Consider the following 24,828-nt stretch of genomic DNA (forward strand, 5'->3'; position numbering starts at 1 on the left):
GCCCGCGCTTGCCCCCGGCGACGGCAAGGTGAGCGCACGTCCACAATCATCCGCGCGGCCTGCTCGGCAGGTCCCTTTACAGCCTCTTAAGGGCCTCTGCTCATTGCACAGAATCAAATAAACGCAGAGCAGGAGAGCAGAGACGGGGCACCCTCCGGAGCTTCCTCCAGATGGACCCTGGGCGCCGCCTCGGGGCGGGGGCGGGGCCGAGTCCGATCTCCTGCAGGCTCCCTGCAGCACAGCTGCGCCCACCTCCCTGCCCCTAAGCCAAGGGGATCCCCCCAGACCCCGTCCCTCGCTGGTTACCTACGACTGTTGTTCCTCCCTCCCGCCGTTTGCTTCTGCCAACTGACCTCCACCGGCCTTTCTTCCTGCTAAACTTACCACAGACGCAGCCATTTCAGCGCACTCGCCTGTGACCACACATGGGCACACACGTGTGCAGACACCCTCACCTGCAAACACAGGCGTGCACGCATGCACACGTACACGCGTATGCTCACACCCACCTACACCCTCCGCGTGGCTGAGCTGCGGTGAGAAGTATTTGCAGAGGAAGCCACGCACCCGGTGTGGCCTCGGCTGGACTGATGGGCCGGCCACACCCGCTCGGCCGTCCTGGCGCCGGCCCTCCCCGCGGGTCTCCACCCCGCGCAGGGCCCCCTGGCCAGGGCAGAGGGGGTCGGGGGGCGCGAGGTGGCTCCGCCCGGGGGAGGAAGCTGGACCGCCCGCCCTTCTCCCGCCGGAGCGGAGCGCGGAGCTGGGCCCTGTGAGCGCAGCCATTTCCGGTGAAAGCGTTTCACCCTGGAGGGGGCGCTCTGCAGGCCTCTGGGCGTCCACAGGGCGACCCGCCAGGTCCCGCGGCTCGGGGCACACGCGCCGTGGTGGTGATGGCAGAGACGCCGGGAAGCTTCCAGATCCCACGCGGCCCCGTCTGCACGCCCCGCACCCTGGACGGCGCCCCCCGCGGTCAGCGCTGCGGGCAGCGCCAGTCTCCGCAAGGCCAGCCCGGCCCCTCGTGCCAGGGGTTGTGTGTCCTTCTAAATCCAGAGCTTCAGCTTCACAACTTGGCCAGAGTCCAAGGCAACAGCCAAGAAAAATTTAAACCCGGCAGCGTTGGGTGCTTTTCCCCTCCGCAGCAACAGTCTCGGGCTCTCTAACGGCTTCGGCCGCCCGGGCGTCCAGCGAGCACAGCCCAGGGACATGGGGCCTCCGGTCGCCGCACGGACCTGCTGGAACACCTGTGGGGGGTGTTTCGTTTCTGGTTCTGGTGACGCTGGGAACTTTCCAGCCGTCCACAGCGGATCTCGGAAAGCCAGGGACCGGGAAGCCCTTCGAACCGGGGCCCTGCCGCATCGTGCTGGAGCCCGGTTCCTGTGGGGTGAGCCGGACCTGGCACTGAGGCGCCGTGGGACGCCCCCCGCGGCAGCCCCTGGGCGGGGCACCTGCACGAGGCGGCTGCAGCCAGCGAGGCACAGGGCTCCGTCCGTGTGACGTCACCCCGGGTCCCCCGGCCCCCGGCAGGACAGGTCCCCAGGCAGCCAGGCACGTGCCTTTGCCGAAAGTACAATGTCCCCAGGCCTCTGTCCCCGACCGTCGGCACAGCCCCCGCCCGCCCAGCTGTCTGTCACAGCGTCTCCCTTCGCCGTCACGCCTGGCACCGTCTGCAGGTCCCCAAGAGCAGAAGCTCCTTTGACGGCTGGGAGCCTGTGCGCCTCAGACACCGGGCGCCGACCCTGCACCGCGCAGCTGACCAAGGAGTGCCCCTGGGGGCACGAGCAGGGGCCAGTTCACGGCGACGGGCAGCTCGGTGGACGGCACCTGTCCTTGTGGACCAATGTGCTAAGTCCGAGGTGACAAGTGACGTCTCAGTGAGGTGACTCGGCTGCTGCTAAGGGCCTGTCAATTTGGGTCGCCTGAGGCCCGCGCTGCATCACCTCGTGTCCCTCTCAAGGGCAGCAGCTGGTCGGACATGTCTTTCAGGTGGGGGTGCCCAGCACAGCTGCCCCGAGCACGCGCTTCACCGACGGTGTGAACAAGTAGTGACCGAATGGGGCAGAGGCCAGGGATCTGTCCGCTCCGCTCACAGAGGCGGGAGAACGACCTCTCCTCCGAGTGTCGCTGGCACCACGGAGCTGAGAGAAGCCGGCCCCCTCACCTGGTGCCGCTCCGCAGAACAAAGCCACCCGCGCAGCCGACCGGCTCCCGCGCCGGGCCTGACGTTGGCTCTGGGAAGCACGTCACGGGCAGGGAGTTGAACGAGGTGAGAAGAGGCAGAAAAGCGCGGTGCTGCCTGTGGGACCCAGAACTTTCCACAGCAACGAAAGCAGCGTCGTGGAAACCGCTGCGCAGACGTGGATGGACGCCCAGCGCTCGCTGGCCTCGGCCTCACGTGCCGCCCGGACCTGGCCGCGCACGGGGCCACCCACGCCGGGGACCGTGTGACACCCCGTCGCCCACGGCCAGGAGAGAACCCGCCGCCGAGCGCCTGTACCCGGAGCTCACGCGCAGTAACTCCCTGCGAACGGGGCCACAGACGGAGGACAGGCCCAGACACTGGGGCACATGCGTCCTGCGGGCTCGCCGTCTGCCCCGAGGCCGGCGGCCAAGGCAAGGGCCAAGCCTGCGGCTGAATGCACGCGTCTGGAGTTACAATAGGAAACAGAATAACAGACACGCAGCCCCGGGTAACTTAGGGCAGAGCATGAAAAGTAGTGAACTTTTCAAGGGGAAACTGGAGGAAGCTCAGACAGAACGGTCGCTTTGTGATGGGAAGCGTTTGATCTATCAAAGCGAACGGCAGGGCAGACGAGAAAGGCCAGCTGGAGACACTGGCTGTCGGGCGTCTGGGGGACCCGCTGTGTGACCTGGACATAAAACGCTCAAGGGAACCCTCAAGGGGAAGAAGACTGAGAGCAGAAGCACAGGAAGACGTTGCTTTCCGGGGCCGCTGGGTGCAGGGGGGCTGCGATCGGTGGGCAGAGCCCGCCCTGGAGGAGAGGGGCTGCGGCCGCCGAGTGCAGACAGGGCGGGAGATGAAGTCAGAGGGGCCACCTCCTTCCACGGTAAGAAGAATGAACGAAACAGAAAGCTCGGAGCCAGGCAGACGGAAGAAAGCCCGTGTCCGAAGGAGTCCGTGGGGTCGGGGTGGGGGCTGAGGGCATGGCCCATGGGCTGGGGGAAGCCCGTTCCTTCTCGCTCAGAAGTGCCAGCAAACCCAGGGGAGCCAGGCAGACAGGCAGCCGCGGGGGGCGGGGCCGCAGGGGCCGGGAGGCCCGGGCAGCGGTGAAGGGTCCGGGCCGCCGGGAGACGAGGGTGGTGGCCGTCTGAGGTGGCAGGCACACAGCTGTGAGTGCCCTGAGCTCAGGGAGCCGCTCGTGGGAATGCGTGGACCGTGTGGTGTCTGAATCCTCTCTCAGCCAAGCTGTGACCAGGAAAAGGAGGGAATGTATCATCTTGTTTTGAAAATCAGCCAAGAAATGAAAATTACAGTTCAACATCAAGAGGAAAATCACCAACTTGGGAAACATCGGGAAAGGAAGTGCGGAGGCGTCTGCGTAAGGGCCGTGTCCGCCCTCCTCCCTCCCCGCTGGCGCACTCCCGGGGACGGCTCTCGGGCACAGGGGACGCCAGGCAGGGACGCCGAGCGCGCCTGCCCCGCCGGGCGCCCGTCCGCTGACCCGCCGGCTGCGGCTGTGCTCAGGCCAGGCTCTGAGGCGTTAAAGGCAGCGCCGCCTACAACAGCGGAGAACAGGGGACAGCGAGCCCAGCCACAGCGCCGGTTCCGGGAGGCTGCTGGCGCAGGGTGGCCTGCTGTGCGCTCCCCTAAATGCTGGGGGAGCCCGGAGACCACTGAGAACGTCCGCTGCCTGTGAAAAGGGACCAAAATCCAGCGGACAGTATGATGGTATTTTTGTGTATAAACAAACACAAACGTGTTTTATGTGAAGAAAGACCAAAGCGCTTTGGTGCCAAAACAGGCGCAGTGAACATGTCTGGGTGATGCAGGTGGCAGACCCAGGAAGTTTCTTCCTCCTTCCTGTGTATTTTTCGCAGAAAGTTTACTAGTTTTTTTACAATGACCATTTATGACATACAACCGTGTTTTGTAAATGTTTCCTCCTTTCCTAAAATAGAGGCCATGCCCAGCGCAGACGCAACCACCAGGCACGGGTTTGACATGATTTAGACGAAGCAACAAAGAGTCTAAGGGAGGGATGGGTGCCACCGTCGGCAACCTTGTCCCCTGTTGCCCCGTCCCTGTGACCGGGGCTGGGACCCCAGACTCCAGGCCGCCAGGACCTCAGCCCTCGCGGACACCAGGAAGCTGTGACGTCAACGCGCGCAGAAACGGGGGTCGGACATCCAGAAACCCAGCCATCAGCGCGACAAAGGGGAGCGAGCCACGCCTGGCGAGGGGAGGCAGGGGCTCGGGGAGGCAAGAGGTGCGCACAGATACGAGGCGCGTTTTAAAAGGAGGGCACACAGGCCGTCCCTCACCATCCCCCCCCCCCAGACGTGGGAGGCGGGCACCTGGTCACAGGCTGGGGCCACGCGGCTGCCGACAACAGCCTCTGCGGGCACCAGGCGAGCCCTGGGGGGTCCGGGGGGCGCGTCCAAGGGCACTCTGGGTTCACTGTCTCGTTTCAGCTTCCCCGGAACGTTCCAGGTCATCGCTGTTCAGTGAGCACCTGAAATAGCCGCGGCTCTCGGTTTGCTCACTCTGGGCCAGACGGGTCCTAGTGTTCGCTCGCTGGACTGTGACACCCAACAGCGGCGCCGGCTCAGCCCTTATTCATTCCCCTGTCACGGACCCAGAAACTGGGGCACACAGAGCTGAGGGCCTCGGTGAAGGACACAGGCCTCGCAGCGGTGGCCCGGGACCCACAGCCGCTGCGGCCGGCGGGGCCTCGTCACCCTGCTGCGGAGAGAAAGGGGTGAGCGGTGGTCCAACGCTGCAAAGAGTCGCATAAAACAGACCCCATTTCCTATCTTTCGAGGGAGAGGAGGGGCTAACATTGGTGGATTATTGGTTCAGACGCCTCATTGGTTATACTCAATTTCAGAAAGGTCGTGGCCCGTCTCTGGACGCCTCCCACACACAACGGAAACGTGAGTTCCGGAGCAGCCGGGACGGAGACAGGGCAGCGCCCAGCGGCCGTTGTCCACAGCGACTCGTGGACCCCGCCCGCCGGCTTCCTCGGGGACGGCGTCGGGATGCCCTGGGCTCGGTGGTGCTCCAGCGGCTCAAGGTGAGAAGGCCCAGGTGCGTTGCATGATGAGGTTGACTCGGAAACACCTGACAGGCTCGCGGGAAAGGTCACTGCAAACTAATCCGGTGCCACTGAGCAGGAACACATTGGGACACACAGCTCCGAGAGAGAGGAAGGGGCCAAAGAGCCGGAATTTATGGGTCGGGGCCAAGTCTGTAAACAGCCGCACAAGTGCAGAGAGAGCGTGACCTGCACGTTCTTGTTGACTGAAAAGCCAGGGCTGAGGGAAGAGGTGACGGGGCCCCAGGAAAGCGCGGGTACGGAAGGGGGGAGCGCCAGGAACAGGAGGGGGTGACAGCGGGTCCCCACTGCATGGCCACGGCCCCCCAGGGACGTGACGCCCGGTGCCGGCCTGTGGGAGGCAGCGGGGCGGGGCGGGCCAGGGACGCCCCCCGCGAGCAGGGGAAGGGGCCCCGCGCGGAGCCATCGCACAGGCCCGGCCGGCCTAAAAGAATCTGCCAGCAGCTGGGCGCCCCGTGCCAGGCGGGCGCGGCCCAGCACTCCCCGGGAAGCGTGTTGTTGGCTTGTTTGCGTTTCAGCCAGCGTTTCTCGGGGTGGGGGCTCCTGTGTCGAAGGGCATGTCGCCCAGGCCCCCGGCAGCCACCGATGCCCACCCCAGGGTGGCCCCTGCGGGGACGATCGTGGGGAGGCCTCGCCTAAGGGAAGGGTGGCCAGGCCTCTCTGGCTGTAAATCCAATTAGTGTTTCTATGGAGAAAAAGCTTTCTCTCCGACCAGGGTGCTCAGGCCCGAGCTGCAGAGAACACTGCCTTCTGGTAAACGAAGCGGTGAAACCCCTCGCCAGAGTGCGCCTGGTCATCCGGGTCCACCGGCCAGGCCGGACCCACGCGACCGTCCCGAGCCCCCGGGGTGGCTCCCCCAGGGCCCCCCGGCGCCCCCTTGAGAGCCCCTCCTCTGCCCTTTGCCCGAGGGCTGCTGCGGGTGCGGGAGCCTCTGCGTGTGGGAGCACGAGTGCCTGGCGGCCGCGGTGCGCGCAGCGGATGCGAGGCTCGCGCGCCCTGCGGGTTCGCTCCCAGCGGACTCCTGGCAGCCACGCCGTGGTCCTTTCGCCCTCGCGCCCCGCGGACGGGCGCGAGGGGGCGCCGCGCCACCGCTGCCGTGTGGATCGCCGGGGCCCAGCCGGGCCGGGGGCGGCGCGCGGGGCGGTGCCGGACTCCGCGGGCTGCGGGCTCCGGAGACGCCGCGCTCCGCCCCGTGGAGGCCGCCGGCCGGGCGAGGGAAGCGGCAGCCCGCGGAGTCCGGTCCCGAGGTAAAGTTGTGCGCGCGGTGGGGCTCCAGGTCTACCCCGGAGGGTCCCGGGGAAGAAGCGTGGGCTGGGGGAGCGGTCAGGGACCTACCCGGCTGGGCCAGGGCCAGCAGAGCAGGGGGCGTGGGGGTGGGGGCTGCAGGCTCCTGCCCCAAGCGGGGATGGGCAGGTGCGCACAATTTCTGCCCTGCCGCGCGGCGGGGTGGGGGCAAAGGAGATGCGGAGAGGCGTTGGAAGCGCCCTCCTTCCCCCCGCACCAACCCCCGGCCACTGGCGCTGGGGTCCGGGCTGTGCCGGGTGCCGCCCCCTGGCTCCCCACAAGCTCGGCCGCTCAGTGCGCTCTCACAGAGGTCCCCGCGGCCGGCGGCTGGAGCCTGGTTCCTGCCGCCGCCCCACCTGTGCGGTCGGACCTGCCCAAGCCCAGGTGAGAGCAAGGCCGGGGGCGTGGGGGCGGGGCGGGGCACAGCAGTGTCTGCGACGTGGACGGGGGCCGGGAGCGAGGTCGGCGGGGGCACCGAATGGGGGAACAGCGTCCCAAAGGAGCGCGCCCAGGCCGGGCTGGTGGGCGCACCGGCTCCCCAGGGAGGAGGCAGGATGTGGGCGAGCTCTCCGCGTCGCGGGGGCCTTTTCCTGGCCCTTTCTGCGCCCCCCGCCGCCCCTGCGGTAGTGAACATCACCCCCGCCCGCGCGCGCGCGCGCGCACATGCTTGCACAGGCACACACACAAACGCACGCGTACACACATGCACACGCGCGCACACATGCACGGCACCCTCTCAGCGCTGCCTTCTCTGGTCGGGGCGCGGACCTGCGGGGACCTGCGGGGACCGGCAGGGACCCGAATCCCGCGAATTCTACAAACTCAGAACCCGAGCGTGGGAGCGGGGCGGGGGCTTCCTCACGCCCCGCCCTCCGGTGGTGGGGCTGCGGGCGCCGAGAGCGGCCTCGGTCAAGGCGCGGGGAGGGGCGTGCTGAGTAGGTCCGGGACCTCTGCGTGGACGGCAGGGCCGTCAGGCCGCGCGAGTGGGGCTCCCTGGGCGCCTGAAACCCCCGCAGGCGCGCAGTTTCGTGCACTCGCGTGTTCGCACTCCAGCAGTTCCCGGGTAACCAGAGCAGCGCCCCCAGCCTGCCCCGCTCCAGGGTTGGAGTTCGGGTTTCAGAGCAGGGCTTCAGTGGAGGTCGGGAGCCGTGACTCCTCCCGCTGTCACCCTTTGTCACCTGTTCCAAAGCCACAGCCCCAGCTCGGAGCTCGGAGCTCGGCCTGGCTGGACCTACTCCGCTCGGCCCTTTGCAGTTCCCGGAAACCCTCCTCCGCTGCCTGGGGCCTCTTTTCTCCCCCTTTTCTGGGGCCCAAGGCCAAAGTTTGGAGCAGCTGGTCGTCAGCTGGACTCCATGCGGGAGTGGGGGGTCTCCGAGGAGCCCCGGGTTCCCTGGGCCATTCGCCCCTCAGCCCTGCTCAGGGGCAGCTGCGGAATGGCCGCAGCGGTGAGCTGAGCTCCCCAAGGTCACCCTGCCTCCCAGGCCGTGGACGCACAGTGGACTAAGGTGGGGCGTGTCCCCTCTGCTGAGAAACATAGGGCGGCTCCCACAGACCCCAGGCACTTAAGCAAAGGAAGCTCCCCCCGCCCCCAGGTCCCAGGAACGTGCCGCCCCTCCAGCTGGCCTGCAGGCTCCACTCCCTGTTCCCTCCGGGTCCAGGGGTGGAATTGCTCTGGCTTCTCCTAAACTGTGAATTTCGGGGGCCCCACTGGGCGGTGTGGTCCACTCGGCTGTGGGCGCCGGGTGTGGACGCCACGCTCCCTCGGGATTACCCAGTGTTGCCAAGCAAAGCCTGTTACATCTGCTCCTTAATTGGGGACACGTTATGAAAACAATTTTCAGATTCCTTCAGAGGCCAGTGCCAAGTAGCGTTCTGGATCCTTTCTTCTTCGATTTCTATATTCCACTTGGCAGTAGTTTTTTTTATGAGATTTCCATACTTGGAGGGGGGATCGGGTGTTTCTGTAGGCGCGAGGAAAAGGAGTGAAGCGAGGGCTCTTCGCTGGTGCGGGGCGGGGGGCCGTGCCGCGCTTCTGCTCGGGGCCTGGCAGAGTCCCCGATGCCAGATGCTCCGGAATACGCGCCGGCGGGTTGGCCGCGCCGTAACGAAGAGCCGTGCGCAGGGCGTGCGGGCACCGCGCCGCCTCCGCTACAGGTGCACGCCCTGCAGTTCGCGGCGGGGCAGAGCTCACGGGTCGGCCGGAGGCGGCGGAACATTGCGTCGGCCCTGGCCGGGCAGCGGCCGAGCGTCCCTGTGGGCGGCCGGCCAGGCCTCGCAGCCGGGCCCCTCGGCCCCGGGGCTTGGCCGCCCGCCAGGGGAGCCCGTCACTCAGGCGCCCGGAGGGCGGGCGGTGCCGTGGGAGGACATTCTCACTCCTGCAGCGTTCGGATGTGTGGGGGAGGCAGCGCAGGGGAGCAGATGGGGCAGCACCGGGGAGCGTGGGCGCTGCGGGTCGGGAGGAACCAGGAGGGGCACCCGGTCTGAGGACCGAGAGGGGCGTCCCAGGGGTCGGAGAAGAACGGCTCGTGCGTCTGAGCGTCTGAGCGGCTGGGCGGCTGGGCCGTCCCAGGGAGACAGGGACGGCGTAGGGCTGAAGTCCTGGAGGCCCCGCGGCCGGCGAGGTCTCCCACGGTGGCCCTGGGCGGGCGTCCCCCGAAGCCCTGGGCCCTGCACGGCGAGGCTCGGCCGGCTCCCCGGGCTGGATGCAGCCTGTCTCTCGCCCCGTGGCCGGCCTGCACAGCATGGCAAGGGCCACTCGGGGCCCGCCTGGGCGCCGTCCCGGCGCCGTCGGGGACGGGTGGTTTTCCCGTGGTCAGCTGGAGTGGGGCAGAGGAGGGGGCGGAGGAGGGGGCGGAGGAGGGGGCGGGCGGCCCTCGGAGGGGAGGCCCCTCCCCTGGGCCGCACCTGGAGGCGCCTGCCGCCTCCCTGTGCCCCGTTCTCCCAGCTGGTTTGTTGGGAAGAAAAACCTAAATCAGAAAACTGAGGAGCAACCAATCCAACGGCCAGGGCGACGAAGATGGCGGCGGCGAGGACGTCGCGGGTCTGCTGGGAGTCACAGGACTCCCGGGGCAGCTTACAGGCGACCCGCTCGGCCCGTCTGCGTGCCCGGCGAGGTCAGGCTGGCCAGCGACACGCACGGCCACGTGGAGCCTGGCTGGGACCGCGCCCTCGGGCCCAGCGTCCCGGCCGCGGGGGGCGGGGCAGGTCCGGGGCCTCGCGCCCGATTCCTCCTGAGTCGGCCGAGGGCCGCCTGCCCGCCCCCCCGGCCCACTGGGCCCTCTGACTCCAGAGGGGAGACGTGTGCCCCACGAAGCAGGTCAGGAGCGCCGTGCGCTCGCTCCAGAGGCGAACACCCGAGATGCTCACTTGACTGTGTTTAGAAAAAGACGAACGGAAGTGTCCTGCATAAACGGCGCAGGCGACCTCACGTCACTTAGTTGAATGAACGCAGCAAGACGCTGGCAGAATTCACGAAGCAAATCTGCACAGGCCCCGGGGGGCCCCGCTCCGGCATTGTGCCGCGGCCCAGGGCTCCGCTGGAACCCAGGGCATGTCTTGACTCGGGGTCCCTTCCTTTCCTCACTGGCGCGCCTGCCCCCACCCCTGCCGGCCCCCTGCCCGGCCCGGGCTCGGCCTCGCTCGGACACGCAGGCTGGCCAAGGAGGGCATGCTAGCGCGGTGTGGCCTGGGCCCCGGGCTGCGGTCCCCAGAACGCAGGGACCTTCCTGGATATGACCTTCTCAGACATTTAAACGGTGGCGTGTCAGTCTCAGCGCGGCCTTGGAGGGTGTCGGGTTCAAGGAAGTCAAAGGCGGGACCCGTGAGCCGGGGCAAAGCGTCACAACCAGGGGGATTTATAAACAGTCCAGTCAGCCTGTCCGCGTGACCCGTGAGGTCAGGTCGGCCTGCGACGCGCGCGGCTCTGTGCGCTTCGCCGTGACCACGCCCTCGGGATAATCTGGACGACGCAGTCGCCGAGTTCTGGCTTGAAGAGGCTGGTGTGTTTCCGTGACGGGCCTGCTCCTGGGTGCGCTCCCGCTGGCCTGGGGGCGGGGGCCGGTGACGAGGGTCCTCCCAGGCTGCCCGCCCCCCCGGCCCCCGGGCCCCTCTGTCTGGGTCCAGCTGAGCGAGGCCCACAGTGTCCCAGGGGCCTGAGTGTTGCCCGCCGCCCGGCATGTCCTCTCCAGCAGCACCGGCGTGGGCCCCTGCCCGTGGCCGCCCTCCTGCCCGGCGACTCTGGTGACCCCCAGCCTTGCAGCCAGGAAGGGGGGTCCCTTCCTGTTTTCTTTCTTTTTTGGAGGGAAGGGGGCCAGGAGAGGGGTCTCTGTATATCAACAGGGAAAAAAGTGCACAGCAAGCTTAGCGTCTGGACGCTTTATTTAATCTCACAGCAACTGATGCAGGGGATTAAAAGGCTCCGTGAAGCAGGTGCACGAGGGTCAGCTGGGGAGTCGCCGCCGGAGCCGCCCGCGTCCGCCCGGCGACGTGGGGTTGGGTGTTAGAGGCGGCAAGGCCCCTCCTCCTCGTCCCCTTGCTGGGGCGTGTGGCCGGTCACGGGTACAGCAAGAAAACGACGGTTTCTGACTGTGACGCATTTCCCTGAATTTTTTCCCACAAAAGCAAATAAAAGACATCTTTTAGATGAGGAAAGATAGGAAATATATATCCTTGGCTTTTTTAATACTCATCGAATTAAAAATGGGAAATTCTGGAGTCTTGGGAAACACCGGCACAGGGGAGCCGCCGGGCGCGCACTCCGGCCGGGCAGCTCAGGCTCTGTCTCTGGGGATCGCGAGGGGCCATTTGTCTGAGAAACCTGGGGGGACAGGGAGGTTTCCTCGGGCCCTGCCCGCGGCGGGGACGCTGTCAGACCGAGGGAAGGTGGCATCGAAAGCCAGTCGCGTTTTCCAGGTGCACCAGCTGCGATTTCAGCCGCCTGCCGCAGCCCTTTCCCCGTCTGAGAGGAGCACGGCTGCTCCGAGGCGACGTGGAGACATCGGCGAAGGAAAACACGCATCTGTGCGTGCGAACGTACGTGCAGAACCGCTCTGCGGAGGTGCTGGACCCGGATTTATGGGGACACGGCCTTCTGCCTCTTTCAGCATTGACATACGAACTGCACACAGATCCACGCGGAGAAACACCCCAACGCCCCCATACCCGCGGTCCCCGTCCAACCAGTGTGCACCCCGAACGCTGCCCCTCGTAGGTCCTGCCGAGCCTATGTCCTGCTGACTCCCCAGGAGGGGGAGGGGAGGAGGCCGCTGTGCCTGAGGTGTGCCCGGGAGGCTTCCTGCCCCCGGGGCGTGGGTGCCCTTCCTCCTGGGCCCGCCCCCCCGGCCACCTGCCCCCGCCCCGGCCACCTTGGCCACCAAGGGAGACCGCCACGGAAGCCCAGTGTTGCAGGTGACCGTGGTGGCAGAGTAGAGGTGCTTTTCCTTCTGTGTTATTGTACTGCCCAATTTCGCATTCTTCCACGGGCCAGTTTTATAATTGGAACGTTATTTTTTAAGACAATGAATGTCTAAGACTCGTGCACGCACGTTAACATAGAGAAAAATGAGAAACGTCCAGCACTCGCCTCTGAGGCCCAAGAGGGCCAAAGGGAAGTGCCGCCCCACCCTGGGCCCCCCGCCCCGGCGGCCGACAAGGACACGCGGGGTTTGCCAAATGGACAAGTGCACACACACATCCTGCGTCGGCGGGGGCTGCGCCTCGGGGGCCATGGGGTGCTGTGTTTTGGCTCAAGTGGCCCCCGACATCCTGTCGAGACAGTGGCCCCCGTGGGGCAGGCTGTGGGGGCCCAGGGGCATGCCTTGGGGGGCAGGGCCAAGGGGCCATGCGGAAGTCGAGGCAGCGCCCCAGCTTGCAGCCTGGTGTCGGGGGCGCGGGGAATCGCTTACTCTCATCCTGCACGTGAAGCGCTCTGACCCTTCTGCGGCCCACAGCGCGGGACAGCTCAGGGGCCTCGCAGCCCGTGGGGGCGAGACCTGCCTGAGCCCTGGGAGGCAGCGCGGCGCTGGGGGGAACCGCTGAGCGGGCCTGTCCCGCGGGGGCCCCGGGCGCCCCCTCCCCGCGTGCGCACGTGTTGCCGCTCAGCGTGCCGGCGGCGTGGGAATGAGCCCCTCGGGCGGTCCCAGATTCGCCATTTTCTTCTGGAAACGGCAGAAGGGCCCAAGTCAAGTTGAATTCGGAGGCCGCTGACACAGGCGCACACGCTCAGAACAGCGCGTCCCTCGCGCTTTCTCATGGGTCTTAAACTGCCACGAACGACGCGCTCCCAGGCCTGAGGGGCAGCGCCGGGAAGGCGCCACGGAGCCTGAGGAAAGGCGTGCCCACCCCCGCCGGTGCGCGGGGTGAGGGGGTGGGCGCGGCCCGGGCGCGGCGCCAGGGAGGCCAGGACCGCAGCACATGCTCGCCCGCAGCGGAGGCTGGTTTTGTCCCCAAGCAAAGCCAGTGCCTGGAGGTGGCCGGTGGACAGCTGGAGGGCCGGCCCCGGACGGTGCTGTGAGGCCGCCCGGGGCAGGGTGTTGGGTCCTTCCAGGGAAGGAGCAGCCCCCACCTCTCCTCCTTCCTACGGCACCTGCCCGGTGCCCCTGCCGGCCCCACCCCCTAAGGCAGCCCGACCCGGAGCTGGAGCCGGAGCCGGCCAGCGGGGGCGGGGGCGGGGGGCACGGGGCCAAGGACAGAGGCTCAGGCTTGTCGGGCGGGACCTCAGTGGCTGCAAACCAGTTCGCTCTCCCACTGGGAGCCCCAGGACAGCCACCCGGGAGGAGGACTCAGGCAGGAGAACAGGGCAACAGCTTCCTGTCATCGCGAGGGAGGGGCAGGTGGAAACCGCAGAGAGGCCCGCAGGCGGGGGCATCTGGCGCAGGACGCGCTCCCGCCCCCCGCGCGATGGGCCTTGGCAGGCGGCCGCCGCACCGCTCGCCCGCCCCGCCTCCTCCTCCTCTTCCTCCTCTTCCTGAGCCAGGTCTTCGCACTTTTCATGACAAATATGCATTTTAAGTTAGAAGCTATTTCCACTGAAGAGAACACATTCCTGAGGCAAGCAACACAGCTCTTTATTCCTGGAACCCTGGCTGTGAAGTCAAGTTACATAAAAATCAAACGGCCTCCGGTTTACCCCAAGCAGACTGTCTCCCGAGGAGCCACGTTCTCTGCGGAGTGTCCGCCCGAGCCGCGCGCCGTCTGCAGCGGCTCGTTCCACATGCATTTCTTGCCGGCCCCAAAGACGTGGGATCGGTAAGAAAGGCTGCACAGCCTGGTCCCTCCGCCTCCCGGTGGCCACGCGCCCGCCCGGCCGGTGCTCCTGAGGGGCCCGCGCGCGGACGTGTGTTTACCGGCGCAGAGAAGGAGCGCTTTGTCGTCACCGTGGAGATAGCTGACATCTGCTCTGGAGGCCGGTGTGACGTGAATGGCGTGGACACCGCCCAGGCCCGGCCTCGCCGGCCCTCCCCCGGGGAAACGGGGTGCTCCCGGACCGGGGCCCGGGGCCCGGCCTGGCGGGTCTCCTCATCTCAGCCGCCTGGCTTGCGGCACAGCCCAGAGCCGGTCAGGGCCAGGTTTCGCCCGTGATTGGCGGCAGGGTGACGCCTGCCCAGGGGCGCTGTCTTTGCTGCTCTCCCGACGCCGTGGCTCCTCGGGTATTTATCCGGCACAGTTACTCACGAAAGAACAGGGCTGCCTGCAGCCTCGTCGCTCACGAGGCAGGGGGACTGCAGGGCCCACGGAGCGGCGCTGTGCACCCGCTCGTTGCTGGGTGGCCTTCCCACCACGCGAGACCCGCCGCCTGGCCCGGCGTGTCTCCGCCCTGGCAGCCCGCCCACCCGGGGGCCTCCGAGCAGGAGTGGGGCGGGGCAGGGACGGGGCGGGCACGGAGGAGGGAGCCGAGGGGGGCAGAGGGCCCAGACCCTCCGCCGGTGAGTTCGTCACCACGGCCCAGGCTGCGGGTGGGGACCGGGGCGGGTTCCACAGGGACCACGGCCTCTCAGAACCGCCTCCAGGCTCACAGAGGGGCCCCCGGGTCCCAGACCCTCCTGGGAGAAAGCGCGGCAGCCTCGTCGCAGCCGCCCCGTGGCCTCCGCCCCCGGGGCCGCAGGCCTGCGAGCGCAGCCAGGGGAATGGCCGGGGCGGGGGTGGGGGGGCCCCCCGGCAGCCTCGGCTCATTTCCTGGTCGTCCGAAGCGATGTGCCGTGGTGTCTCACCGTGGCTGCGATTCTCGCTTCTCTTCAGAGACTGATGACATTGAGCATCTTTTCATGTGCTCGCTGGCCATCTGTCTGTTTTCTTTGGAGAAATGTCTATTCAAGTCCTTCGCCCATTTTTTTAAAAAATAGGGGGTGTTGTTTCGTTGTTGTTGTAGGAGCTCTCTCTGCATGTCTTGGGTATTAACCCTTCATCAGCAATGTGGTTTAAAACATTTTCCCCTATAATCTGGTCTGTGGGTTGTCTTTTCACTTGGTTGGCTTTGGTGCACAAAATTATTAAGTGCTGATGACGTGCAGTTATTTTTTCTTTTGTCGCCTGTGCCTTTAATATCATATCCGAGAAATCATGGCCGATTCCGATGCCATGAAGCTTTTCGCTCCTACAGCTCCGGCTCTCGCGTCCGGCCTGGGTCCGCTTGGGGCTGCCTGGGCGCGTGCCGTTAGGTGAGGGTCCGGCTTCTTTCCTGTGCGTGTGGGCGCCCCGTTTCCCCAGCACCGTTTATTGAGCGCCCTGTCCTTCCTCACTCAGGAGTCTTGGCAGCGATGTCAACAGTCACTGGACCGTGTGCGCGAGCGTTTGGATCTGGGCTGTCTGCTCTGTCCCTTTGGTCTGAGCGTCTGCCTTTATGCCAGGCCCACACGTGTGAAACCAGCGCTGTCCAAGGTCATCTCGGCTGTTCAAGGTCCCCGAGATCCCTCGTGAATTTGAGGGTGGGTTTTCCACAGCATTTCCGCAAAGCCGCGCCTGGGGTTTGGTGGGGAAGGAGCCGGCCCACCGCGTGGGCAGGGTGGGGTCCTGGCGATACGGGGCCTCCCCGCCCGCGCCCCTGGGTGTGTTTCCAGTTATTTGTGTCTTTGTTTCTTTCTGCCCGAGCTGCTGCTTTCTGTGCCGCTGGGGTTGGGGTTAACCCAGTGGTGTGGTGAGGGGGGCGGGGGGGCGCACGCTGAGGTTCTAGGGCTGCACAGAGGGCCCTCAGAGGGGCCACGCGGGGCTCTGCCCCCCGCCCTGCGCCCCCCGCCCCGCGCCCCTCTCTCCCCGCCTGCCGTGCCCTCCTGGGTTCCCTCTGCGCTGGGGGGCGGGGGGGCCTGGCCCCTTTCACGCACCTGCCCGCCCACCCGAGTGTCGTGTACCCTGGGTCCCCCTGAACCCCGCTCATCCCTCTCACAACACGCCCTGAAACCGCCCCGTCCGGGGGTCTTCCACGTTGCCCTTTGCCACCGCAGACCCCCATGTTGGCAGTCTGTGCTTCCCGGGGAAGTTCCCCATTTTCAGGTTTATTCGCATAGAAGGCTTCAGAGTGTATCTTTGCGTTGTCAAAATTTCTTCTGTGTCAGAGGTCGCATTTCTTTAGTATAATCATGTGGTTGCAAAAAGGAACATTCTAGAAACTGAGTGACTGGGAAACCTCACCCCAGAGCTTCCAGCTTCACTGTGTGTGAGCAGCACGGCCCAGCGCATCGCTCGCCCAGGCTGTTTCCAAGGTGGCTGGCGTCCGCCCGTCCATCGGCTGCTGCGTCGCCGGGGCCGCGGGCTCAGGCTCTGGGGCCCCTGGGGTATCAGGAGCCGATGCGGATTTAACACGAAGCTGCGCTGCTCACGCTGGCGTTTCCTGAGGCTTCGGTCTCATTGTATAAAAGACCGTACGCTGTGATTTCCCCTCTAAAATGAGAATACTTTTATTCCTTGTTCTAGATACTGATATTACGTGTATCTTTTGTTTAAAAAAAAAAGCAGGAGAGAAAAACAAAATGAAAAACAGAGAGATCACCTGACGCTCCACTGCCCACACCTACGTCCTGACAACCTGCTGATGCCTTTCCTTCCGGAAGTTTCTTTACACACCTGCCCCAGAGACACGGTGTGCACACACCCGGTGACGCCGTCTGGGCTGGTCTGTGGCCTGCCTGTCCGTGCGAGCACCACGTCACGGGCATCACGCCCCAGGCTGGCAGCAGGCATGAGCGGGAGGCGCAGGCCGTGCGGGGAAGCCACAGGCTTTGTCTCCCGGGCCTGCGCCCACCTGGCACAGAGCCGGTGGGCAGGGCCCTGTCCGTGGGCGATGTGGCACTCACGCCGAGCAGGAAGGTCTGGAGCAGGTCCCCGCGTGCGGCAGCCGCTCCCCACGTCGGTGGGAGACTCGTTAGTGCAGAGAGCCGGCCGGGGCGCGGGCGGCCTCCCCGAGGGAGGCACAGCCACCAGGAGCGGGCTGCCCACAGGGGCGTCTCGGCGGCTTGTCCCCCCTGTGCCGGTGACGGCGGTGGGGCGGCGGTGGTGGGTGACCCCCGATGGCGCGTGCAGCCCCCGCAGTTGCATCGTCTGTGGTCCGAGCTGTCCCAAGGGACCCTTGCTTAGTAACGTTGCCTTGGGGAGAAGTGACGGATTAAGCCTTGTCATGTGTTTAAAAGTGAAGACTCTGCGTCCAGAGTGCTGGCCTTTGGAGCCGGGTGACTGAGCTGTGCTATTTGGTGTCTATGAGGAAGCCGCTGGCCGCACTGCGGGGGGCGGGCCTGCTGGTCTTTCACAGGGTACAACGGGGTCCCAGTCCCTTCTGGGGCCCATGCTGGGGACCCCACGTAAGGCCCCAAGAGCCCTGGGGTGGGGGGCTGCTCCAGGTGGCAATGGATCCAGGAGAATTTCAAACCCAACCCCCTCCTCGTCCCCTGCAGTTGGTGGCTCAGCCTCTGGGAAGGCGTCTTCTCGGGGGTCGGCGTCCAGGGCCAGGCTGGGCAGAGCCCCGCCCCCTCAGGCAGGAAGCCGTGGCCCCAGCGAGGGCGAGGGCCCCACCAGGGCGAGGAGGCTCTCACGCTTCTCAGTGACAAGGCGTGAGGACATAGGGGGCTGCTGTTAGGTGTGTTGTATGTTCAGTTGTCACCCTGTTAGAAGTGGCCACGCTGCTGAGGGTCCAGGGCCTGGGGCCACTTGACACACCAGGGGTCCATCCTCCACTGTCCCCAAGACCGTCCGAGAGGAGAGACGCTCGGTGTGGCCTCGGGGCTTCTGGGAGGAAAGACAGAACCCCCAGGGGGGCGATCCCTCCCTCCGATCATGTCTCCTCCGAATTGCGGGTGGCGGCGCCCGTGGGCGGTGGGTCCAGGCTGCAGAGGGGTGGGCGGTCGACGTCCGCTCTGGACTCCGGAAGCAAAGCTGCTGATGGAAGTAGCAACTTGGGGCAGAAAGCGGATGAACAGCACATCCACAAACACATGCGCCAATTATGTTTCTCTTACGCATTGAAGCGGATTTAGCAGCTAGTGTTGCGTTGGAACATAATATTCTCCTCCGGTGTCTCAGGGGTACAGGCAGAGAGAGACACGTCTCACAGGTGTGTGCAGGGTGCGTGTTGGGTGCAGGCGCCGCATCGCTGTGGGCGGGGAGGCCCAGGGTGACAGGCGCTGCGGGGCTGGCCCGGGGAGACCGGAGGGGCTTCCTTGTAAACACAGACTAAATATTCTCAGTACCCTAGCGCTTACCTGAATGAAAGGGAAGGCGCGCGTGGAGGAAGGCTGTTCTTGAGGTGGAGCGTCCGGCGGGAAGACGCCGTGCACGCAGGCCCAGGCTGGCTGTGCAGCTGATTTACCAAGACGGCGTTGCTGGTGGAGAGGTGTTTGCCTAGGCCACTGGAACAGAGTGGAAAATCCAGACACACGCTCGCAAACGTGCCCAGCTGGGCTCTGACAAAGGCTCGAAGGCGATTGGAAGGAGGAAAGACGGCCCGTTCAACACGCGGTGCGGAACCCTCGACATCCAGAGACCGAAACCCTTGACCTAAGTCCCACACCTTATCCAAAAATTAACTCCAAATGGACTGTGGTTAAATGTGAAATCTAAAGCTATATATTTTAGAAACTTTGCGATGCCGGGCTTGGCAAATTATTCCTGACACCAAAAGTGCAGTCAATAAAAGGAGAAATGATGAGCTGGACTTTATCAAAAATAGCAAGCGTTTGCTTCACTGGGCACTCGTCGCAGAGGAAGGAGAACCTTCTGCGGGAGCGTTTATAGCAGCAGCTTTCATGGAACTCAGATCCCGGAAGGAGCCCGAGCCCTGCCCGGGAGGCCGGAGCAGGGACGTGCAGGCCGGGAAACAGGGGGGGCGGGGGGAGCGGCCCGAGCCCGCGCGCGTCCTGTGGAGGCTGGGCCGCGGTTTGCAGGTCCTACCGTTGGGCAAACCGGGCGATGGATACAAGGATCTCTGCAGCCTCCAAACCACAAGTTTAATTTAAAAACATCTTTAGAGCTACACACGCAGCCGGGATGTAGGCACCTTTCTTTGGCGATAAGAGTTATTAGTTACCAAATTTCTACATGTCTTACAGATTTGGAGATTCTGCATGGTTCTCATAAATCATCACTGAAAAGAAATCATCAATTTCTGTTAACAACTGGGCTGAAAATAGATACAGTTAGTGCGCTCTGAGGCCTGTTCGTATACACACTCTAGGAGGCTTTTGTGGTCCTTGTAGCTTTGACACGTAGGAAATAAACCCGCTGCAAAACAAAATAATTAAACACAACTGAGTTCAACAATCAGAGAGAAATTATGGAAATGACCCTAAATGGAAACCTCCTCGAGAGCCGCCTCTTACATACAATTGGCTGTTTCCGGGAGGCTCTTTGCTCTGAACCATGGGTAACTCCCTTTGTGATTCACATGACGTTTGTCTCGGGAGAACAGCGAGAACGGAACCCCGCGCGCAGGGGGCTGGCCCTCGCGTTGGCCTCTCGGCCGTGGCCGGGGCGGGTGGGCCCTGGGAGAAAAGCGAACCTGACGTAGATCACGTTTTCCTTCTCATCACATGGCCTGCTTCCCGTGCTTGTCCCTGTGACCCCGCGTCATGCCGGGGGGTCAGTATCCTGACCGCAAAGCACGGCAAGCCCACGCGTCCCATCTGCGGCCCCGGGATGGCTGCTGGGAAGGAGGTGGGGAGAGGGGAGCGGCGTGACCGAACGGACACAGACCCGCACCCCAGCCCGGGGGCAGGGGCCCCCCGCCGCGCCCAGCGCCGCGTCTGGTGGCCGGGCCTGCACACGAATGGGGATGCCCGGGGGCGGTGTGGCCTCCCCCCGCGGGCTGCCTGAGCGCGCCGTGTCGAGATCAGGTGGGAATCGGCCCGGCTGGCGTGGCTCCGTGGACAGAGCACCGGCCTGCGAGCCAAAGGGTCGTCAGTTCGATTCCCAGTCGGGGCCCAGGCCTGGGTTGCAGGCCAGGTCCCCAGTGGGGGGCGCATGAGAGGCAACCACACAGGGATGTTTCTCTCCCTCTCTCCCTCCCTTCCGCTCTAAAAATAAATAGTCCTTTAAAAAAGGTTCAGTAAGAAACTGACATGCAGCCGCCGTGGGCCTGAGGCGAAGGCCCTGGCCCTTCCCTACTCACTGGGCTTTGCTCTGGTCCCCCGGTCCCCCCAGCGCATGGCACCCATGGGACCCTGCGTAGGGAGGCGTCCCTCTTGGTGTGCGGACAGCTGTGCACGCCCATGTCCTAGTGTCACGGTTGCAAGCACCTGTTCCTTCTAAAAGTGACAGTTTGGATGACAAATGCTCTGAGCTCCCTAAATTGCCTGGGGAGAGAAAATGATTGGCAGGGCAGAAACTAGCATTTTGGGGCACGCAGACATAGCATAAAATGGCACCGATTCTTACGAAAGACCCGGTAAAGCGGCCCGGGTAGCGTCACGACATCCCTTCTTGCTCGCACAGGAAGAGAAAGTCCCGTCCCCAGGGGTGTGCTGCCCGGGGCCGTGAAAATCGTCCGGTGAGCGAGTGAGGGCAGCAGTGGACGATCTCTGTGACGTACTCCCTTCCTGCCCGTCCCCGTCCCCACGAAGTTCCAGGACGCGTGGGCTGCCAGCGCGTTCAGCCTCCTCCCAAGCAAGTCCCAAGACAGGGACTCCAAAGCAAGCAGCGTATTTGGGGAACGATCCCAGCAAAACCAGCCGGGCGGTCAGGAGCACCCCAAGGAAGGGAAGGGGGGCAGAGCAAGTCAGCAGGCGAGGCCCCCGGAGATGGGGCGCCAAGGGAGGCCTGCCTGCAGCCGGGAGGCCCCCGGCGTGGGCCCGGGGGCCCGGGGACCGGGGGGCCTGGGGCTCGTGGGGTGTGGGGGCACAGGACGTGGGAGGCAGGGGTCCCCGACAGCATTGCTCTGGGTCCCAGTCTATTCAGGGTCCCATTTTAAAGAGAACTGTCTCCTGGTAGAACGCTGCCTCTTTCCGAAAATTTCTCCCCGAAAAGACAGTACTTCGCTTCTTTGGAAGTCCCAGACCTCCTGGTCTACGAGAGAGGTCCCAGGCCCTCCCAGCCACTGCTCTGAGGCCTGCGCACAGAAGGGGGACGTCAGTCACAGGACGGGCCTTCCCTCGGCTGCGGGCGGGCCCCCCGATGTCCGGGACCGTCCCGACCCGCCTGTCCCCCGTCCCCCCGGTTCTCACCCGACGGGGCCTGCCGGGTGCACACCCGCGCGCACACACGTGCAGGCTCACACATGCCCGCACGCACACACGCGCGCACACACGCCCACAGGCGCCCTCACACTCTGCCAGCTCTGCCTCCGCAGCCCCCAGGAGCGACCGTCCCTAATTGGCGTCTCCTCCCTCGGTTTGTGTTCTCTGTTCTCGAGGAGCCTGCGGGCGCTGGTTCCCCGCCAGGAGCTGCCGCCGTGGGCAGGCTTGCGTGGGCAGCGGGCTCGCGCCCCGGGGACCGGGTGCTGGGGCTGCGGGCAGGACTCCAGGAGGGGGCTGGGGAAGGCGCCTCTCGGGCTTGGAGCGCGTTCGGCCCGCGAGGAAGTGGACCCGGGCCACCCGCGACGACCCGCCGAGGGCGCCCCCGCCCCAGCCCCGAGCGCCTGGGACTCACGCTGGGAACGGGCGGCCCCCGGCAGCGGCACTGAGGCCGGCCTTCCCCCAAGCAAAGGCACGAGCCTGGCTTCCTTACTTCCAGGTTAAAGCCCCCAGGCCCCACTGTGTCCGTTCATTGCAGGGACTAAAGCTCCCAGGCCCCCAACGCGCAGCTGGCGTGGGATTCGCCTCCCGCCGGCGCCGGCCCCGACGCTTGGAGGCCCTGAGCCCTGACACACTTGTTCGCGTGGCCGCTCGCTGCCTCCTCTCCTGGGATTTCCTGTAAACAGAGACCATCGCTTCCCCCCATGAGTGTGACGTCGGCCTCCTGCTGACTCCTGGGCGCACCTGCGGGCGAGGGTGCCGCCGGCCCAGCCGCACCCCTGCCTACCAGGGCCCTCCCCGGCTCCGTCCGCGCGCGTCTGGCAGCTGCGTCCCTCCCTGAGACCCTCCTCGTCTTTCCCGTGATGTCACCCCTCCGCTGCGCTTCTAACTCCTTCTGTCACATCTTTATCTTTGATGATGCGACTCCCTCACGTCCTCGGGAGCCCCCTCCGGCGAACCCTGTGCCGGCTGGCGTTTGCCCACGTGGGCTGTTGCCTGTGAAGTCCCCTCAGTTGGGGCTTCGTCGGTGGGCACCCTAGGAGGCTGGAACTGGGGGCGTGTCGCTCTCGACGGTGGCACTGCTGACATTTGGGGCGCGGCCCCAGCCCCTTGCCCTGTAGGTTTCAGCAGCACCCCAGTTTCTGGGTACTGAGCGCTGGGCACACCTGTCCTGACAGGTGCCTGGGCCTCACCCAACGCCCCCGGGCACAGGCGCCTCAGGCCGGCCGCCCCTGGAGGCCGCGCCTCACGGGGCTCACTCCGCAGCCTAGTTTCTCGGGCCAGGATCGCGGCCGCAAGCCCAGCTCGCCGGCAGGAAGCAGGTGCGCACCCGCGCGTCCTCCCTCGGGCCAGGCGGGGGGCCTTACAGCCTCTCCTCAGCCAAGGCAGGTTTTCCCGGGACACCCTGGCCCTGAGGGTGCAACCCCACCAGGTCCCATGTCCTGGAGGAGCCCTCCAGGCTCCGCCCCCTCCTGTCACGGGGCGCAGTGAGCTCTCCGTCAGAAATGGGGGCGTCGCAGGGACCGCACAACGTGGTGCTTTCATCTGAAAGGGCGTGGGCCCCAGGGATGCGTATGTTGCTGTCATGAATGAAGCTGCCCCTCTTCTCAGATGTTTAAGTGCCACTTTGTTCCTTTGCTGTAAACTTAGTGACAACTTGCCCATTGTTTTCTATTAGGCTGTCAGCCTTTTTCTTAAACTCTTAAAAAGTAGCACATCGTTTAGGCTGATATGTGTAGACGTATGTCCTGGGGGAAGAGAGCTTTTTGCAGCAGAAGTTCTGGGTTCTGCTGACCATCCAGTTTTCTCCACGGTTATTGCCATGGCTCTTCCCACCTGTGAAGAACTGGGAGCGCACATTTGATGTGGCTGCCGAAGGGGCCGGCGGCCGGCGGCACAGTTGGGTACACTGCCCTGCAGGGACCTGGGGCAGGAGGAGGCAGAGCCGCCTGCGCGCCGGGCGGGGATGATGAAGCCTCTTAGATTTAACCCCGCCCCCCGCCGTGACCATCCCGGGGTGACCGTCAGGGAACAGGCTGGTGTCCTGTGGGCCCAGGCTTCCCAGGCAGCCGCTGCGGCTGGGCTTCCTTCCCGGCCGCGGGGCAGCGAGTCCCCTTCGGGTGAACGGGGCAGGCCGCCGCGGAACCCGGGTCCGGGAGAGGGGCGGCGGCCCAATCTCTGGGTCCCCTGCACACGGCAGGTGTGCCGGAGGGAGGACCCGAGGGGGCGGGCGGGAGGGAGCCCTTGGTTCTGCGGGGCCCCCAGGCCCGGGGGTCACGCACGCGGGGGGCCGGCCGGCCCGATGCGCCCAGCCTGACGCTCCCTCCGTTTCTTTCACAGGCGCAGCCTCCTGACCGCGGCGCCGCGCATGGGGCCATGGCCCTGCTCCCTGGGCCCGCGGAGGAGCCCCTGGGCGGCGGCGGCGGCGGCGGCGGCCGCACCCGACACGTCATCATCAACGTGGGCGGCTGCAGGGTGCGCCTGGCCTGGGCGGCGCTGGCCCGCTGCCCCCTCGCGCGCCTCGAGCGGCTGCGCACCTGCCGCGGCCACGAGGAGCTGCTGCGCGTGTGTGACGACTACGACGTGAGCCGCGACGAGTTCTTCTTCGACCGCAGCCCCTGCGCCTTCCGCGCCATCGTGGCGCTGCTGCGCGCCGACAAGCTGCGGCTGCTGCGCGGCCCCTGCGCGCTGGCCTTCCGCGACGAGCTGGCCTACTGGGGCATCGACGAGGCGCGGCTGGAGCGCTGCTGCCTGCGCCGCCTGCGCCGCCGCGAGGAGGAGGCGGCCGAGGCGCGCGCGGGGCCCGGGCCGGCGGAGCGCGCGGCGCCAGGGAGTCCCAGATGCGCCCTGGGGCCCCGCGCACGCCTGGCGCGCGGCGGGTGGCGCCTGCGCGACATGGTGGACAACCCACACTCGGGGCTGGCCGGCAAGCTCTTCGCCTGTGTGTCCGTGGCCTTCGTGGCTGTCACGGCGGTCGGCCTCTGCTTGAGCACCATGCCGGACATCCGGGCGGAGGAGGAGCGGGTGAGCGCGCGGGCCGGGCCAGGCGCGGGGCCGCCTGGGGGGCCGGCAGAGGGTAGGGCTGAGGCCTAGGCTTTGCTGCAGCCGCAAGGAGGACAAAGTTTTATGTCCACCAAGGGTGTGTGTGTGTGTGTGTGTGTGTGTGTGTGTGATAAAATACACACAAAATCGAGCCCCTGAGCTGTCTGTAAGGACGGCGGGCAGTGGGGCGAAGTCCGTCCGCGGTGTCGCAGCGAGACCGCCACCTGCCCCTGTTGAGCGACCACCACTCCCCGGTGTCCCTCCCCGGCCCCGGGCACCCGCCGCCCGCTGGGCCCACTGGGGGGCGAGCGCTGCAGGCCCCTCACAGGACTGGGCCCCGCGGCCTGTGTCCCGCTGGGGGGGGCTGACTCCCCAGCGCGAGGCCCTGCGTCCCGGCCGGTTGCGCACGGTGTGTCAGGGTCCCCTCCCTCCTCACGGCCGGGGAGCCGCCCTCCGGCACGGGGGCCGCAGCTGCCTTCCACCCCCGCCCTGGCCCCGGGGACGCTGGGTCGCGCCCTCCTCTCGGCCGCTGTGCCTCTGCCGCCCGGGACGTGGGTGCGGCC

At 66.0% G+C, this 24,828-nt stretch overlaps 1 protein-coding gene across 1 annotated transcript in view; it reads left to right on the forward strand.

The window, feature by feature from the left end:
• The first annotated feature begins 890 nt into the window (after positions 1-890).
• KCNG2 (potassium voltage-gated channel modifier subfamily G member 2) overlaps positions 891-24,828 on the forward strand; it is a 32,983-nt gene continuing 9,045 nt past the window's right edge. The window contains exons 1-7 of the mRNA XM_054583383.1: positions 891-969; positions 1,140-1,381; positions 2,090-2,263; positions 5,067-5,266; positions 6,861-6,962; positions 7,894-8,023; positions 23,564-24,247. Of these exons, the coding sequence (XP_054439358.1) occupies positions 891-969; positions 1,140-1,381; positions 2,090-2,263; positions 5,067-5,266; positions 6,861-6,962; positions 7,894-8,023; positions 23,564-24,247 (1,611 nt within the window). The remainder of the gene's footprint in view (positions 970-1,139; positions 1,382-2,089; positions 2,264-5,066; positions 5,267-6,860; positions 6,963-7,893; positions 8,024-23,563; positions 24,248-24,828) is intronic.

This window comes from Pteronotus mesoamericanus, unplaced genomic scaffold (assembly GCF_021234165.1).
Source record: "Pteronotus mesoamericanus isolate MK-2021 breed Mesoamerican mustached bat unplaced genomic scaffold, CSHL_Meso_final contig_74, whole genome shotgun sequence".
Classification (NCBI taxonomy): Eukaryota; Metazoa; Chordata; class Mammalia; order Chiroptera; family Mormoopidae; genus Pteronotus; species Pteronotus mesoamericanus.